This window comes from Clytia hemisphaerica, unplaced genomic scaffold, assembly GCF_902728285.1.
Source record: "Clytia hemisphaerica strain Z4C2 unplaced genomic scaffold, Clytia hemisphaerica genome assembly, whole genome shotgun sequence".
NCBI lineage: Eukaryota > Metazoa > Cnidaria > Hydrozoa > Leptothecata > Clytiidae > Clytia > Clytia hemisphaerica.
In genome coordinates, this window is record NW_027104389.1 from 417,000 (window position 1) to 435,794 (window position 18,795).

Consider the following 18,795-nt stretch of genomic DNA (forward strand, 5'->3'; position numbering starts at 1 on the left):
TGAAGATGAGCCTTAAGGACCTCAGGATGTTAAGCAGCTTAACACAGGTCTAGCTTGCCAGTTAGTCACACTAGCGTCACGCCAAAATGCGTATCAAAGATTAAAGCTGCGAAAGTGCTATATCGTTTACTTGACTCTCAAGCAAATAAATACGCCGCAAAACTTCTAAAGGGATTCATGAAAAAATAACCCGGCACTTTTTAATGAAATTTAACATTTTCAAACTTTGAGTATTTGGATGGGTCACAGGCAAGAAACAACAAAAATTTATTTATTCATTGATTATTGATCATTGATTATTACATTTTCAAAAACTTTGAGAAATTGCCTAAAATTTGAGCCATATATGAAAAAATTTGAGCCAAGCCAACCTTGAAAACTAATTTGAAGATCAACTTCCCACGACCCTTGACATGGCCCGAGAATTCTCGGGCCTCTTCAGGCCATGTTCGGGCCGAGAGACCCTATCAATTCTTTTGGCCCGAACATGACCCGAGTCATTCGGGCCATGTTCGGGCCAGGTTAAAATAATTTAAATTGATTCAGCATGTCCAGTCAAACAAGATAGTACAAAATAAGATTTGTCTGTTTTGTCTGTTTTGTTTATATCGCTCAAAAAAACTTTACGAGCTTCCCTTGGTACCGGGTGCGCCACAAAAAAGTTTCTCTCTTTAAAACTAATTTTCTAGAAATCTAAAATTTTTAAAAGAACCATTCCTATTTCATTGGAAAGAAGAAAGATAAACTTAAATTTTGATGGGTCATTTATTAAATTCGATTCATTAGATCAAAAGTTATGCTCAATTGAATAAAAAAGTTACTTTCAGAAAGTGCTCGAAAATGTCGAAAATCGACCTATCAAATTTTTAGATTAAAATCGGTAATTGCAATAGCCTTTACATGATTAAAAGCATTTTTCAGTAATTTAAACAAATAAATTTCGAAACTGAAATGCCGAAAGGGTTTAAATCTTCATCAAAATCACTTTAATTTACTTTTACCGAAACTTTTCTCCGATTTTTGGTTTTAGATTGGATAAAGTCTATGTAAGGCCGGATATATCTCGAAAGACATATTTCATGGATTTTTATGAATTTTACAAGATTTTTTGGCCTTTTTGAACAAATTTTCCTCCTTGTATTGAAATACAACCTTCCTTTACATAACAAAAGGTCATTTAGACAGCTAATTATCATTTTTAATGACTGAAACGAAGATAATGATGTATCATGTAATTATGCTTCCGTTTAATTTGATAGGTCGATTTTTAACGTTTTTCAGCACTTTCAGAATGTAACTTTTTTATTCAATTGAGCATAACTTTCAATCTAATGAACCGAATTTAATAAATGACCCATCAAAATTTAAGTTTATCTTTCTTCTTTCCAATGAAATAGGAATGGTTCTTTTAAAATTTTTAGATTTCTAGAAAATTAGTTTTAAAGAGAGAAACTTTTTTGTGGCGCACCCGGTATTTTGATTGATTCGCATCTCAATTAGAAAGCTCACACCACTTTTTTGTCAGCCAAACTTGCTCGAGCAAATGGTATCTTATCTAAGCTCAGGCACTACGTTCCAACAAAAACTCTAGTTAACATCTACTTTGCTCTATTTCACTCTCATCTCCAATATGGTTGTCAGCTCTGGGGCCTCACTGAAAACACCACATCCAAACCTATATTTATTCTTCAAAAGAAAGCCTTACGTCTCATGACTTTTAATTCCTTTCAATGTCCTTCTTCTCCACTCTTTTCTGATCTTAAAATTCTTAAAATCTTTGACCTAGTCAAATCTCTTAATATTTCATTTGTTCACAAATTCCTGAACAATAGATTACCCCAAGATCTTCTTAATTTTTTTGAATTTGTTCAGCTTGAAGCTGAAGGTGACGATAATCAAGGTACCAGAGGAGCAAGATTGAAGCTCCTTTTTGTTCCTTCCTACAATACCATTACTTTTGGTAACAAATCTTTTTCTAAAATCTGCATAATACAATGGAATAGTATTCAGCGATCTTATCCAAATATTACTCTGAGCTCATCTGATTCTAGCTTTGTCAAATCTCTTGCCTTTACTCACTGTCTTAGGGAATACTGAGCACACTCCCTACCCACAGCTTATCTTTAATCCGTAAATAAATAAAAATTTTCAAATTAATCTACTGAAATAATTTATGTATTTTACAATTGTTACTTGCACTTAGGTGGCCGCATCTTTATGATTAGTCCAGGCTATAAGGCAGTCTCCATCCTTTTTTATTTTGTGGATACCGTCTCATGTATTTTAAGTGTTCAAATGGTAAATAAATAGTTACTTACTTACTTACCCGTGGACACGCTTCAGTTTAAAACCAGGACCAGTTTACTAGCAAATATTTCCACCCTAAGTATATTTATAACTACGTTTTCATACCAAATAAGACATTTAATATTTATCTGAATTTACAACATTCATATATTTAATATAATCAAGAGAAACCAAGTTTTTCTCAAAGAAAATATTAAAAAAATTCAGTCCTGAAATTACACGCCTGTTTAAATCATGTTTTCAAAAATTGGCCCGAGTGTGGCCTGTGGCCCGTGCGTGCCCCGCGTGTGGCCTGAACACGGCCCAAATTCTCGGGCCAGCTCGGGCTTTTACCGCGAATTCCAATAAAAGTTTTGGCCCGAGAATTCTCGGGCCATGTCGAGGGTCGTAACTTCCCAAGAAAAAGATCTACGGGGGAGGCGGAACCCACCTAGATCCGCGCACCACACCAGATAGGCTGTTTCCCGGAAATTTTGCCGGACCTCAAATAATGACCCATTTACATATGCGGAATTATTTTTACTTTAGCGTATAAACCAGGCCTTAAAAATCGAAGCGCTGTCTCTGGAATTGAATGACAAATTTTGGTTGGATGATTTTGGCTGCCGCACGTTTTATTTTGTTTCAAACTTTCAAGTTTTAATTAATTGTCTTGCGAACTTGATTCAGGTAACTCTCATCCTTGTTGTGCAAATACATCCTGTAGATGACTGATGTTGTTTTTTCTGAAAGCTAAATTTCCTAGTGTGATTAACTGCTTGGCGGAGGGTTTCCATCATTTTAAAACTGGGAAACAGAAAACAACACTTTTAAAAATCACAAAACCAGTTTATTAGTCACTCAACCAAATTCAAATAGCAATGGTAAAAATAATAGAAAAATTTGAATTTAAAATGAAAATAGTCACTTGTTTTCTTTCTCTGCAACATAAACAAAGGAAATGATAAGATTATTTCAAACCTGTAACCTGAAAAGACAAGACCAGCCATCTTTCAAAATCAAAACAAAAAGAAAGAACGAAAAAAATGGACTTTGAACCAAAGCATGATTTTTTTTCCGAACAAAATTCGGTTTCCCGCGCTTTGTAGGAATGCCAAACATAGTTCGGTTAATGACACCGCCCTCGTACGCCCCAAGTACACACAAAAAAAGCGACGAAAACGCCGAAAACGAAATGAGCATCTTTGTAAGAGGGTTTATGAAATTCAGTTCATATATTTTCTCATTTTGATTTGTAGATCGATTCGAGATTTGTTTCTGAATCTACCTCTTCAACTTGTCGTTCCGAAGAAACGTACGTAACTAACAGTTTTATTTTAACTCAAATTTTTCTTTGGGACGCGTTTTCAGAGGGTGTACCTTAAGGGGAACTTATTTTGGCGAAATTGGCGAGCGAACTCGAAATTCACCAAATTTAGTTCCCACCAAAATTAATTTTTAGGTCATTCGTTCTCGCAAAAATTAAAAAATCGTTGATTCGCCAAAATAAGTTCTCGCAAAATTAAATTTTTTTGGTATTTTGCCTAAATAACTTCTTGAGTTCACAAAAAAGCTTCAAATAAGGCAAAATAGAACAGATTTACGCTGTCATTCGCCAAAATTTAAAAAATCGTTGATTCGCCAAAATAAGTTCTCGCAAAAATTAAAAAAATTCCTGTTTTACTAAAATTAGTTCTCGTCAAAATTTAAATTTCCTTTAAGGTATTTGGTTTTTGTAATCCCTATACCTTATCGGCCCTAATTCCGCCACAGCCTAATTTTGGGGCTTACGCCAATTAGGGCCGTAAATAACACCAAAACTTGTAAAAATCCCTATTCAGGCTTCAAAACAGTAAGTATTAACTAAAATTTACATTAAAATGTCATCTTTCAGTATTAAACTGTTGATAATTCCATTACAAATCATTGAGTTTTAGATATACAGTGAAAAAATGGATAGTTTTCATCCTTTAATCATGCCTAAAATCCTTTAAATTGAAAAAAAGGGTCAAAAATTAAAGCCGCTTTTAGGTAAAAAGTGCAAAATTTTGGCCCTTCATACACCGGCCCTTATTACGCCACGAGCACAAAAATAACGCCAATAAGGGCCGGCGTAAAAAGGGCCGATAAGGTAGATAGATTATATTTCCGCGCAGGAAAAGAGGAATAAGAACAAAACTGAATTAAAACTTAAATGGAATGGAAGGTGATTTTCGGACATATTATTTTTCTAACTTGTTAAAAAGTGTCCTTTATACATTGAAATATACGTTGTATACAGAAAATATGTACAAAAAATATATAAGCTATACAAAATCTTTTCGCAAGTTTTTTCTTCTTCTATTTACAAGGTTAGCTTCATTCAATCTCATACCCAGACCGGACCTACACCACTTTTTGATTTTACAGATTGGTGAATGCTTTCAAAATCATAAAAAACGAACTAAGGGACTGGGTTCCAGTTTGGGCTGGTTTTAATTAATTAATTACACGTCTCCTAATATTCATGTAATAAGGTAGTTCCCAGAAATAATGCTTTGTTTTTGCTCGGCTGACGAATGGCAAATGAATTCTGTTGAATTCTTTATCCATTCCAACCATTCCTTGGCAAATTCTGTAGGCCTCCGTTGCCTGAAATTTGGGTTAATATTTGCAGAGATTTACGTAAATTCGATTATAATTCAATTGTAAGTTCCCAGATTTTAGACAGATTGTAAAAATACTTGCACAAAATATCCAATTTAACCCTTAAAAAGCTGAATTCGTTTCAAAAAAATCTCACTTACCTAAAAATTTCGTCGTATTTACACTTGAAACCCTATGTCAAAAATCGTTGTATTAAAGTTTTTACAAGATGCTCACATAATTGGTTATTCAAAACAATAGAGATGACGCGTTCTTTAGAAAAATATAATAAAAGTTTTTGTTTGAATAGTTAACGACCAATCCAATGACAAAAATTCTTGTAAATGTTCAACTTGACCCTCAAAAATGGATCGCGTTAAACATGACTTAGAAAAAGCTTGCTTTATTCTCCTCTATAGTTAATGCTAATTAGAGGTTTTGAATATGTTATAGGGTGGAAAATATAATAGGGTGGTGAGCTTCAACAAAGCTAAACTGCTGGCACGTATTCTTGGTCATTATACTACCTTGCAGTGTTTTCGATAAATGCGATTGAGTATAATCACGAATGTGAACGAAAAATACAATATCAGGCTAGTGAAGTTCAGTTAATCAAGTTTCGTATTTACACTAGCCTGCAACGTTTTCCCTACGTGTTGGCGGAATATCTACCGGTACTTAACCTAACTAATAAAGCTCGCCTCAAAATAGAATACACCTTTTCGACCGTAGTCGCGCGGTCAGGCGCGTGCCACTTTATTATTTAATTTACCATCCTAAACTCGATCCAATCCTTTTTTTACACTTTTTTCTATCGTCTTTAGGTGCGAAAAAAAAAGACTGGGACGGTTTTAGGGTGGTAAAACGGACAAAAAACCCGAACGCCCGCCCGGCAATAGATCTTATCGGAGTTTTTGATTTTTCTAAAAAAATGATGCATTGTGGGATTGTTTTGGGAGTATTACAATAGAAATCTCTTAGGAATTCCTCGAGGAAATTCTATTGTATAACTCCAGAAACAATCTCACAATGCATCGCTTTTTTAGAAAAATAAAAAATGCCCGCGCGGCAATTGGCGGCTACGGTCGAAAAGGCGTATTAAAGACTACGCAAGAGAAATTTGAACAAAGTAATAATAAAAGAAGAAGAAAAACAAAACCTTTTACTGAATGGCATCAATACAAACCAAACCCGAAACGGTTATAGAAATGATTCCGATTAATGTTATTGTTCCAATTATTTGCCCCATCGTAATTGTTGTTGAAATTATAACCACCCTCGTGCATGGGTGCTTGTGGTTGCTGAAAATAACCGCCATAGTGTGATGGGGGCGGTGGCGGCGCTGAGCGGCCGATCGAGTATGTCCGCTGAACGGTAGCGTTCATGTTGGGCGAACAACGACGAACAGATGAGTAGCTTCTAGGTGAGTAAAGTTTTTGGACGATTTTTGACGTCTTAGTAGTTTTACTTGACACTGGTTTCTCGGATGACATCGGTTTGTTTTCTTTTTGTGTAGAAAGATCTTTTTGTGTCTTTTTAGTTGTTGTGGTAGTTGTAGTAGTTGTAGATTTCGTCGTCGAAGGTTTCTGACTTGTCGTTGTTTTAGCAGCAGCCGTACTGACTGTCGTTGAGTTGGGTTTTGTTTTGGAGACGGCGGCGGGTTTCGGCGGTGATTTAATACAAGTGATCTAAATTTCGAGTAAGATTATTTTATTTACGTTGGCATTTTCATGGTCCGTATAATAAGAATAGTAGCAACTCTTCAACCTTTCTATTTTTTGTTAAAAATTGAAGGGTTTCTGAGTGTTTCTCAATGGTCTTTGGACATGGTGATTCTTATTAATCATTTGTGCATTTCTTTCAAGGAGCTACTAAAGAAGTACATTAAAAGAAGACATTTTGGTGGGAATTTAATTTGGCGGATGGCCGAAAAAGTTTTTACATAGGGAATTCAATTTGGCGGTTAACTTGAAAAATTAAATTTGGCGGGAATTAAATTTGGGGGACGAAGGACATTTTTGTCCAAAAAAACGCCATTAAAAAAGAAAAAAAACTGTTTTAACGCCTGAAATAGCACACATTTGGGGGAATAAATAAAACTACTTAAATTTGGCGGGAACTTAATTTTGACCAAATCCGCCGAATCCGCTCAAATTTTCTTCCCGCCAAGATTTCTTCCTTTAATGTATTGTCAAAAGGTCTATAGTCTGTCTCAATATAATCTGCAGCAGAGACAAAAAAGGCTTTAAGTTGTTGAAAGAATTAGAATGAAATGGCGGTTTTGCGCTTGTTGAAAGTATATAAAGGAGTTGGATATTATAGAATATTATAAAATAAAATAAAAACGATTAGAAATTGAAGATTGAAATTGAAGAAGATTACATTGAGAAAGACTTTAGTATAAGTGTTTAAAAGTTCTTGAACAACGAATCAACTCAGTCGGGGAATAGCGGGGAATTCCTATTACCCTATCGCGGTCCTTTCAACGCCGGTCCTAATTTAACGCCGGCCCTTATTACGCCAAAGGCCAAAGAATAATGCCAATAAGGGTCGGCGTAAAAAGGGCCGATAAGGTACATATGAAGAATCTAAATGTACCTCTATTGAAGTATCACCAGCATTGATGATGGTTCCACTGGAGATCAATGGAGATGCCGGCCTCTTCTTCGATGCAGACTGGATCTTGGTGATAGTGACCGACGTTGAAGGAGGAGTGTTATTCTCCACGATCGGACTTAAAACTGCAGGCTTCTAGAAAAAAAGATAAAGGATGTTATTTGATACCTTTTTCATAATATTTTTAAGCACAAAGTTTTACCTCTGACGCTAGGCTAAAAAGTACCGACCTACCCTGCCATCGAAAAATGTTCTAGCCAAGATTATAAGGGGAGGTTTCAGGAGGTATCTGATACCACAATTCCTCCAATTTTTTCCCCGATTTCCGTCAAACCGACCGAACCAAAATTAGGCCACTGAAAATTCCACAATAAAATTGTGTTAATTTTCCGTTTTCGACAGAGAACCCAATTTCCTAAATTCCGTCCAATCCAGCCCCTCCGTTCGAAAAGAGCCAATTTCACTCCTTCGCCAACGTTGAAACCCCCTTTAGAAAAAAAAAGAAAATTAGGTCTCTCTCACTAAAATAATTTTTTAAGCATTATTGTTGTTCAACAAAATTAGCTCTCTTATTAAGGTGGGTGGAGGGGTAGAATTACAAACTTCTAGATGCATTTAACTAAGCTTTGAAGTACATTATTCAGGGGGGGGGGTCAACATTTATAATACCAACCCATAGCCCAAAAACCTGACTTTTGACCTTTTGAGTTAACACCACCACCCCAAAATTGGTATCGATACCAACTTGAAAATCATAATTTTCAGAAAAAGGGGGGACCCACCCCCTTATTTTGGTATCGATACCAACTTGAAAATCATAATTTTCAGAAAAAAGGGGGACCCACCCCCTTAATTTGGTATCGATACCAACATGACTTTTTGAATTTGACAAAATATCATGGGACCCACCCCCTAATTTAGTACCAATACCAATCTGACAAATTTGAGTTTAAAGCTGTTTAAAGGGAACCCACCCCCTCCCACACAAACAGGGTACTAAGAGAAACTTAAAAAAAACTCATTTTTGAAATACTCTTTCTTCAACACAACACAAAAAATGTCATATGCTAAAATAGAAAATGACTAAAAACTGACAATATAATAAAAACAAACCCAATGAAGCTAGCAAAATCAATCTGAATCAATACCGTTAGATTGGGTAACTTGCATCAGTGGAGGCAAACATGCATAGCCCTCAAATGAATGACCGGTCTGGTCATTAAAATACAACTACGCAGCTCCGCTCACAGCTCTACTCTACCATTTTTGTTTTGATTCAACTTTGTATTTTAATGACCAGCCAAGTCTTTCATTTGAGGGCTATGCATGTTAGCCTCCATTGATGCAAGTTACCCAATCTCACGGTATTATCTGAATATAATTGATGTGCAAAAACTAGGAGAAGCTATTATTAGTACATAATTTTAGAACAGAATAGATTCACTCATTACCAAATGCTATCACAGAAAAAATACTTTTGCTTCAGGCTTGATCAAAAATAAAACTTGAAAATATCGAAAAAGTCCAAAATAAACAAACTTCAAAGTCATTTAAACTTATTACTCATTTACAGTCATTATACTCAAAAGCTAAAACAAATCCAATTGAAACCTGTTTAGACTGATATGTACCCAGGGGTATTTTCTAGCTATAAAAGGGCAAAAATTAGGAAAGTTTTGCTGTCATTTTGATATGGATACCAACTTTCTGAATCATATTATTTAAAAAAAGGTGTACCCACCCCCTATTTTGGTATCAATACCAACTGAGGATAACTCTTTTTTTCTAAAAAAAGGGGGACCCACCCCCATCAATACCAACTTGACTTTTCAGACTTTTAAAGGAAAAAAAGACACCACCACCCGGCTATGGGTCTGGTATCTGGATGTTGACCCCCCCTGCATTATTATACCTTTGCAGTACGAGCGAGTGATTTTGCTCGGTGTAAATTGGGCGTGCAATATTTGGCTGCTTCTTCTGCACCTTCGATACTCTGTGAAACAAGAAGAAAACATAGAATGAGGAGCTATGGCCGAGTGGTTTAAAGTTTCAGTCCACACTACACTCCAGCGGTTCCCGAATCCACGCCCCGCTTTTGCCATGTTCCATTCAGGCAGTTTATTGATATTTGAACCAGTTGTCATTTGATCGAACGACAAAAATCAAAAGACTGTTTAAAAGTTAACTCTCGCTAATTCGAAGTGGAACAAAAAGTTAAATCATTTCAAATAACAGAAAGATTCGGGCTGGAGGCAGTATTTCATGAGGGTTCCCCCTTGACGGGAACCGAGAATTGACTCGAATAATAAAATTTCGAATAAGCGAGAATCCACTGCATAGAATCTATCAATCTTGTGGATGATCAATCTTTTCTTTAAACACAAGTGGACAAAGCAGCCTATGACGTAAACACCTTGGTTTCTGCCAGTAGTGGTAAATTTAAACTAGAGAGAAATTGTTTAAAATTTGATACTACTAGAAAAAACCGGGGCGTTTCCGTAAAAAATAATACGTAATGGATATGGTGATAACTGGTCATTTACTAGAAGCGATGACCAGTCATCACAGTGTCAAGGTTATACCTGTTTATACTTCAGAAGAATAAGTTCTTGAAGTTCTTGAGGATGTAAAGGGCCAATCAACTTTGCTGCATCGATAATATACACCTGTCAAAAAACAACAACAGGGAATTCTAATGAGTAGTAGTATGTTTTTCTTACCGTCTTGGTGGGGCAAAGGGTAATAATACATGAAAATTTTTCCTAATGGTTAAGAACTCGGTTTAACTCGTGCAATTTACAAATGATATGTAAATCAAGTTAAAGACACTTTGTTTTAATATGCACTTACTACCTAGGGTTCCTTGTAACAAAGGCCCTGTGGTTCAAGATATAAATTCACTTTTACTCCTGACATCAGATCACTTTTACAAGAGCTGATTGGATACAAGCGACGTATTGGGTAAAAAAACACCAGAAAATGTACGTAATTTCGCTGCAGTCGTTGCGAATAGAAAATAGTTAGAAATTTATGTTATTCAGCTTTATGTACCTGTTGCCTTCCATCCTCATAAATTTCTCCCATTTCGCCAATGGATACTTTCAATTCAATGTATCTGTAACCACCATCCAGTGGGACAAACGAAAGTCTGAAGAATAGAGAAGAAGAATAAAGTAAATCTTATCAAATCCAATGTAAAAACAACAATAATTCGAACCTAAAAACTAAACTGAACTAAGATACTTCTTCATGCGATCCTCAAACTCCAGGCAAAAAGGGATCAACTTTTGTTTAGTAGGGGGGATTGAATATTTTCATCTTAATGATGGACTTAAGCCAAATAGGAGATTTTAGAAAATGTGAAGTGCAAAAATAAGGTGTATTATCAGATGTTTCTAATTCTTTATGATCGGCTGCAGGGAATCGGTATTTAATTATCATAATAGAAAATGCAGTGAATTGATTTTTCATGACAATAATTCCAAGTGGCGGGGGGGTTGAGGGGAAAAGGATAGGAGGTTCTCCCCCTCAAATGGGGGTTTTGGGCCCCGGGAATAGATGGGGGACACAATGTACTTTTTTAAACATTCCTCTTGAAAGGGAAATGGTACAGCAACACCTCGTTGGAAGTATAATTATGAGCAGATGGACGCAAGCTTTTTAGACTTTTCTAAAAGTTTGAGACGTATTTACCTATAATGTTGACTTGATACAAAGGGTTGAAAATGACCAAATGTGCGATCCACAGCGAGTCTGAGATCATCTTCCTCTTTTCTAGAGATCAGTTTTCCTTTGATGATGCCTGAAAATGAAAGAAAACTATAGTCCTATATAAATATAAGTTGAATACAAACATATGATGAATACCATCAATTGGATCATCCACAATATTGCCTAAGCAGTAATACTATTATCAATTATCTATTACAGGAATAAATATGTACCAGGTTTGCCAGGTGGTAAGTATGCCATAATTCGAAAGTTTTGACATTTTGGGGCACCCCAAGTGATTTCCCCTCAAATTTTATTACTACTTGTGCATACAAAATATCCTCTTTTCCTAGGAGCCACCCAGAGGAGAATTTAATGAAAACTGTACTTAACACAACCAATTAACAGAGGTTTAATGAAAAAAGTTCTGGGAAAAATTATTTCTCTGTGGGGAACAAAAATCCCTGTACCTACCTGATGAATTAACACCAAAATAGATAACACCTCCATGTGAATTCAATAATCCATTAGACCAAAGACGAACTTCCTATCAAAAGAGGAGTTGAAATTTGACCGTTATGACAAGATGCTATAAATATGTTGAAACACAAAAATATCATAATTCCAAGATATCTTGGCATCATATGAAATAAATTGATTTTGGTCATATACCAATAGTTGTGGACCCAGCAGGAGTGCAGCGACCTATGCCAACCTGTTTTTGACCCAACCTGAATAAAAACTAATTTCAGATTAGTATTTTTTCTTAATTCAGCTGTGTACGAGCATTTGAACAAAAAAATATATTTGAGAATTTAAAATCACAAAGTGATTACATTCCGGTGACACACTAGTCACTAGTTACATTTCATTAGTAATAACTTACCTCCTGAAAAGCTCCTTTTGCAAATCCAATTGTTTCAATGAAAATTGTTTCCCTTCCAGCTTTACTTTCAATCTTTGAAAATCTCCGCATTAGTTGAGGCATACTTTAGTTTTTTTCCTATTTATGAAAAATGTATTAGCATGAGTGTAAAATACATTCAGGTTATGATTGGTTCTGCTTTTTGCTATCTTAGGGTTTATTAGGCTAGAATTTATAGCTTGAATATTTTTATCTGACTTTCAGATGGAAATCTATTGTATTCTTCTGGAAAAGACACAAGAACTGTTTACGGTTCTGAAAGGGGGTATTACAGGGCCTGAACTAACAGTCGGACATCGGACATCGTCCGACCCAATCGATGAAATGTCCAACCAAAATAGATTCTGATCGGACATTATGTCCGACCCATATTTTCAGTCCCTTAAAAAATTCAAACAAATCAATAATATAATATTTACGGAAATTTGAAATTAGCAACCTTCTTACATAGAGAAACTCTCTGCAGTTAAAAATGTCCTCTATATATTTTATTGTGTCTGAAAGCAAACAATTCATCCTTTTTCAAGCTTGCTTCAAGTCAAAATCACAGCACAAAAAATGCCCTCACTAATGTCTTTCTAAATTTCTAGCTGGTCTAATTTTTTGTCCAACCAAAACACTGATCACGTCAGACAATCCAACCAATTATAGCTAATTTTAGGCCCTGTATTGCCTTCCAAAAAATCCTTTTAAAGGTGCATACTTTCAAAAATTATACCTTTAATCAACAAACTTTTATGCACTTCCCCTCAGAGGTTTTGCATAGTTACATGCACGAAAAAGTTTAATCAAGTTTATCATTTAGTTACAGTTTAGTTCATCAAAAAGTGCTAAAAAAATTTTGCATAAATTATGCAGATTGTGGGGAAAATCCCTGTTTTCAATCAATTTTTGAACAAAATCGGTAACATAACATTTGATCTAAAAAGTTGAGAATTTGATATAATATAGTAGTATAGGTAGTATAGGTCTTAATTATGATTTTGAAGAACTCCCCCCCCCCCCCCAAAAAAAAAAAAAAACCATATGGAGTGATTAGAGCTAGGAGAAAAGGTAAACTTTTTTGAGCACTTTCCTAATCAGGAAAGTCAGGAAAGTAGGAAAATTGTAAAATACTTTCCTAATTACACACAACCCGAAGCATGGCCCGAACATGTTCGGGCCTCTTGATTAATACTTTTTAAAAATGGCACACGCGGGCCCGCGCAGTTTCAGACCATGTTCGGGCCAGATTTTGGAAAACTTGCTACGATCGCGCGTGTAATTTCAGGACCCAATATTTATATTTTAAATTCCTTATTTTAGCAAACAAATTTAAAAATCTTCATCTTTATTCAAATATTGTTCAAATATAAAAGTTAATCATCTATTTTCCAATTAAGTTAGGAAAATTATTAAAAAGAATGATTTGAATCTTACATAATATGGTCTTCTTTTTATTCTTTATCCCGTTCCCTTTTCTCGTGGTCTTCTCCTATTCGAAGCAGAATTTTTCTGGATATATTTTTGTACTGTTATACAACTTTGTGAATCAAACTGGTATTTGGAACTTTGAATTTGTCTAATGAAAATATTTAACAATCAGGAAAGGTAAATAAGATCAATTGTAAATACATGGCCCGAACAAAATGTTCGGGCCGATTCAATAATACTTTTTTGTGGCCCGAGCATGGTCGGAACAGGCCCGAACATGTTTGGGCCATGCCGTGGGTCGTAATTACCAGTCAGGAGTTCTATCCTAATTGAGCATTTTTTTTTTGATCGCACGGACTTTCTTAATTAGGATTATCCCTTTGTTTTTCAATCCTAATTAAGAATATGATTTTTAAAATTCAGATTCTTCACCAACAAACAAAATCAGCAAATTCTAACTATGAGAAATAGATAGAGCAGGTCAAAGATGATATATTGAGCCAAAAATCAAAATAAAATTTGGGCGGAGGGCTTCAAAATGACGCCATAAGTAAAAATCTGCCTAATTAGGCACGTTAGTACTAATTAGGAATATTAAAGCCCGTGCTACATTATAAATGTTTATCTGCTACGGTGTAGATAGGGCAATACACCCGCGTTTTATACGCGTTTTTGTCGCAGGTAATGGAACATTTTTCTAAATGTCATAACTCAAGACTCCATCCATATTACTGTATCAAACTTTCAAAATCTGCTCTACACACTAAATTCTTTTATTGAAGGCTGATAAGAATCTGTGGAAATTTGTTATTTTGGAAAAAAACTGGAAATTCAATATATATTCTTAATTAGGATTGAAAAACAAAGGGATAATCCTAATTAAGAAAGTCCGTGCGATAAAATATGCTTAATTAGGATAGAACTCCTGACTGATTACACAGGCAAAAACTCCTGACTGATAAGGCGGGCATCACAAATAACTTGTGTTCGCGTCGTCCGACCGACTGATGATTTTTTCTAATTTTCCGACTCTTTTGAGTCGGAAAGTTGGAGAAACGTCAGATTTTTATAAGTATAATATAGTCCCAGCTAAGCTTTATCCCACTTTTAGTGAACCTTCCTATACCTTTTGTCCTTCAGAAAAGCCGAAAACATTAGCCTTAATCCTTTGCTTGCAGCTCCTGTAGCCAGTAAGTAGTGTGACACCCTGTATTATTCATTTTAATTCTCCCTCATGGTTTTTCAATTAGAGATACCACTTTTCTCGCCGCCATCTTGAATTTATGTCACTTTCGCTTTTTGGACTAGAGAAAGTGAAAGTGAAATCGCACGATCTAATTGGATGAAAAAATTATTGTGTGAACTGGGGCTGAATATAATTCTCATTTTAAATTCAAGATGGCGGCAAGAAAAGTACGTATTTTTGCTTTAGAAAAAATGTTGTATATAAATTCTGGTTGATTTTAAGGTTTTTTCCTCTCTTCTCTCATTTACTTTGATTAGTATAGGCTTCTTCAATGTTTTGGGAAGATAAGTTTAAGTAAGTTTAGTGATGCTCAACACGGTTTTCGCAAACAACGCTCATGCGAAACACAATTACTAGCAACGATTGATAAATTTGCAAAAGCCCTTAACAACAGTGAACAGATTGACGCAGTCCTTCTAGACTTTAGCAAGGCTTTCGATAAAGTTAACCACAGAAAGCTACTCATCAAATTACATCACTACGGCATTCGAAATGAAATAATTATCGTGGATCACTGACTTTCTATCCAATAGAACCCAATGTGTTGTTGTCCGAGGATCTAAGTCCCCACAATCAAAAGTTGAATCAGGAGTACCACAGGGATCTGTATTGGGTCCATTACTCTTTCTCATATATATTAACGATATGCCACTCACAACCGAATCCACACTTGCTTTATTTGCTGACGACTCACTCCTACACCGCATCATTCGTAGCCTAAACGACACCACTATTCTCCAAAACGACCTTGACAAGTTACAAAAATGGGAAGACGATTGGTCCATGGAATTCCATCCCAAGAAATGTAAAGTTTTGCGAATAACAAATAAAGTAAAACCTACTGTCCGTGATTACTTCATCCACAATGAGAAACTAGAAACAGTCAGCAAAGCCAAATACTTAGGGGTAACCATCAACAAACAGTATAGACCTAACTCTTCACACAAAAATTACGGGAAACGCATGTTTGGACTTTGTACCCTATGCTGCACTCGAGCACTTAAGCCAAAGTCCCGCAAAAGCGGGACAAAAATCAGTTTTTTGAAGTTTGCAAAAAAACACCACATAGAAGATCTTTCAAATTCAGTATGTGAATAGAGCAGTAAAAAATACAACTTTTCTATTTTTCCTTTTTTTTGCAAAAGTTCTAGGAATGAAAATAAAGGGATAATGATAATTGAATACTATCCATTGATGACCCGCGGCACTATCGTAAAGCTAGAATCGCTTCGCGTACTCTTCGCTTGAGAAAATGATTGACAGATTGAAGTTTTTCACCCGCGCAGGAGTTCGCGGAGCGTTCTCGGCTCAATCCTCGGACCGTGCTAAAAATGGTAGACTGAGCTGTGATAGATCATTTCGATGGAAGTTGTTGGAATGTTTACAAGGCTCTTGACAGAAAATCGTTTGTTTTATTGTCAATGATGACAGTGCGGTTATTAATTTTGTTAGATCTGACAAATTGATGTTTGTAAGTGCTCTTTATAGTTTTGATTCCCATTGAAGAATCATATTCTGGTTTTCATGTTATTAGATGCTGTTTTAGAGCTTTAGGTCTACACTGACAAAAAGCTAAATTGGAAAGACCACGTTAACACAATAGCTCTAAAGCTACCAATGTGAGACTTTTCCTGCAACGCAACCTTCAATCATGTCTTAAAGAGACCAAACTCGAATGCTACAAAATATTCATCCGCCCAATTCTCGAATATGCTAGCCCTGTCTGGTGCCCTCATAACAACACAACGTTATCTAGCAAGATCGAAATGGTCCAGCGCAAAGCTTGTAGATGGATTGAGAACAAATGGGCATACCAATACAGCCCAACAGCAATGGCTAAACGATTGAATCTCGATTCTCTTGAAACGCGAAGAGACTTATCTTGTTTGAAAATGTTATTTGATTGCGTAAATGGCTTTAAATACATGGAGAAGTCTTTACTACCAACAAGACAAAGGACTTCTAATGTAAGATATAACTTGATTCATGCAAAACTTAAAGTTTATGAAAACTCATTTTTTCCTTTCACTATTAAGCTATGGAATAGCTTGGACAATGGAATTATAAATTTAAAAGAAAGGGACGAATTTAGAAACTCTATTAAATAAGTATTATAATCATATACACTTTTCAATTACTTAAGACAAAACACTTAAGCTTCTGTCTAATTTCCAGTCATGTCTATAATCTATCTACCTCGCGACAAACTTTTGCAAATTTTTGCCTTCGTTAAATTCCTAACTACTGTTAGTTTTTCTGGAAATACTATTTTTAACTTACTATTTAAACTTACTTATCAATTATTTATTATTTATTATTTTAATATTTTAACCATTATATGTACATTTTAAATAAACTTAATTTAATAGACTTAAATTTTTTATTTTCCTAAAAAATCTTTTGTTAAATATTTGCGAAAGTAATTCTAATGAATTTATGCAAATAAATATAGAAATAGAAATAAGTTTATAAAAGTTATTTGTTTTTCGGCGTGACTCTAGCGTAGCTTTTCAAATTTCCGATAGATTTGATTTTCGCCCGACTCATGGTTTGAAAATCCATTTTTCCGACGTTTTTTTTGCCGACCGACCGACTCGTTTTTTAGACCTAAAAACGACGCGAACACAAGTTATTTGTGATGCCCGCCTAATGACGTACCTAACAAAAGAATCTTAAAAACACTCTTCAAATTTGTACTTGAAAACAACTACTTCTTGTTCCAAGAAATCTTATATAGACAGAAATATGGCACAGCAATGGGAAGCAGAATGGCACCAGCCTATGCAAACTTATTCCTTGGAAAATTTGAAGAAGAACACATTCTGATTGACCCTTATACATCAAATATTTTACAATACTATCGTTTTCTAGACGACATTTTCCTCCTTTGGAAAGGCACTTTAAATGAATTACAGGATTTTGAAACACACATTAACCAAATACACCCAACTATAAAATTTACTTCTGAACATTCCAAAACAAGCATCAACTTTCTTGACACTACAATTTACATTGACAAAAGAAAATTCAAAAGCAAAGTATACACAAAACCTACAGATTCTAAACCACTTCTTCATTACAATTCCTACCACCCAACACATACAAAAGAAAATATTATATATTCACAAGCTCTACGCTACCGGTCACTAACAACGGACAACAAAATTTACACTAGAGAACTGAAAGACCTAACAAAAACACTTATGAATAGAGGTTACCCCTTACACCTGATTAAAAAAATCTTTAATAAAACTGCCCATTTAACACAAGATGAGTGTCTACATAATAAAATTACACAAAAGAACAACATCACTCGACATAAAAGAATCTCATCCAAAAAACACAATCTACCATTTATTGTAGAATACTATGAAAACATAAATCTTATAAAAAATATCTTAAACAGACACTGGCACTTAATACGTAATGACCCCTCACTGCATGATATATTTCCTAATAAACCATTCATTGTACATAAACGTCATAAAAATATCGGACAACACCTGACCAGAACATGCTTTGTAGAATAAACAACTTTATTAGTGATATTTAGTATATAGTCAATATTGCATATGAAATAACAATATAATCCTCAACTTACTACCAACAGTACCAATACTTTCCATTTCCTCCCTATAATTATATATTAGCACACATCTCCTGAATAAAATATGGGGCTTCCTCATCTGAAACACGCTAAATCTGAAAATTATCTTAATCACATGATCAACAACCAGCATACACCTTTCACATAAATATACAAACAACCTAACTTTCGCTACTACACGACCACACAATACTCAACCTGCGGACCAAATAACCACCAACGAACAAAATACCCTATCAAAATATAAATAGATAACCACCACAAAAACACTCTACCCCATAACCACCAATATGTCAATCGAATAGCTACTAATAGCAGTCAAATAACTAAAAAATGAAAAAATCCCCAACAAACGCCCTACCTGTC

The 18,795-nt window shown here is 35.1% G+C and overlaps 1 protein-coding gene across 1 annotated transcript; it reads right to left on the reverse strand.

Moving 5' to 3' along the window:
* Positions 1–4,527: 4,527 nt before the first annotated feature.
* On the reverse strand, positions 4,528–12,241 carry LOC136819616 (microtubule-associated protein RP/EB family member 1-like). Its single transcript, XM_067075858.1, has 8 exons — positions 12,125–12,241; positions 11,713–11,785; positions 11,221–11,329; positions 10,579–10,675; positions 10,110–10,193; positions 9,440–9,520; positions 7,510–7,662; positions 4,528–6,599 (listed from the first exon to the last, which is right to left on the reverse strand). Exons 1-8 carry the CDS (start codon positions 12,224–12,226, stop codon positions 6,087–6,089), a joined length of 1,212 nt encoding a protein of 403 aa, XP_066931959.1. The 5' UTR covers positions 12,227–12,241; the 3' UTR covers positions 4,528–6,086.
* Positions 12,242–18,795: the final 6,554 nt, after the last annotated feature.

Excerpts from the sequence above, each read along its gene's own strand:
- LOC136819616 (XM_067075858.1), bottom strand. The coding sequence starts at position 12,226 with ATGCCTCAACTAATGCGGAGATTTTCAAAGATTGAAAGTAAAGCTGGA. Across the intron at positions 10,676-11,220 it reads GTATCAAGTCAACATTATAG|ACTTTCGTTTGTCCCACTGG; the intron begins GTAAATACGTCT and ends TCTATTCTTCAG. Across the intron at positions 6,600-7,509 it reads CTGGTGATACTTCAATAGAG|ATCACTTGTATTAAATCACC; the intron begins GTACATTTAGAT and ends CTCGAAATTTAG.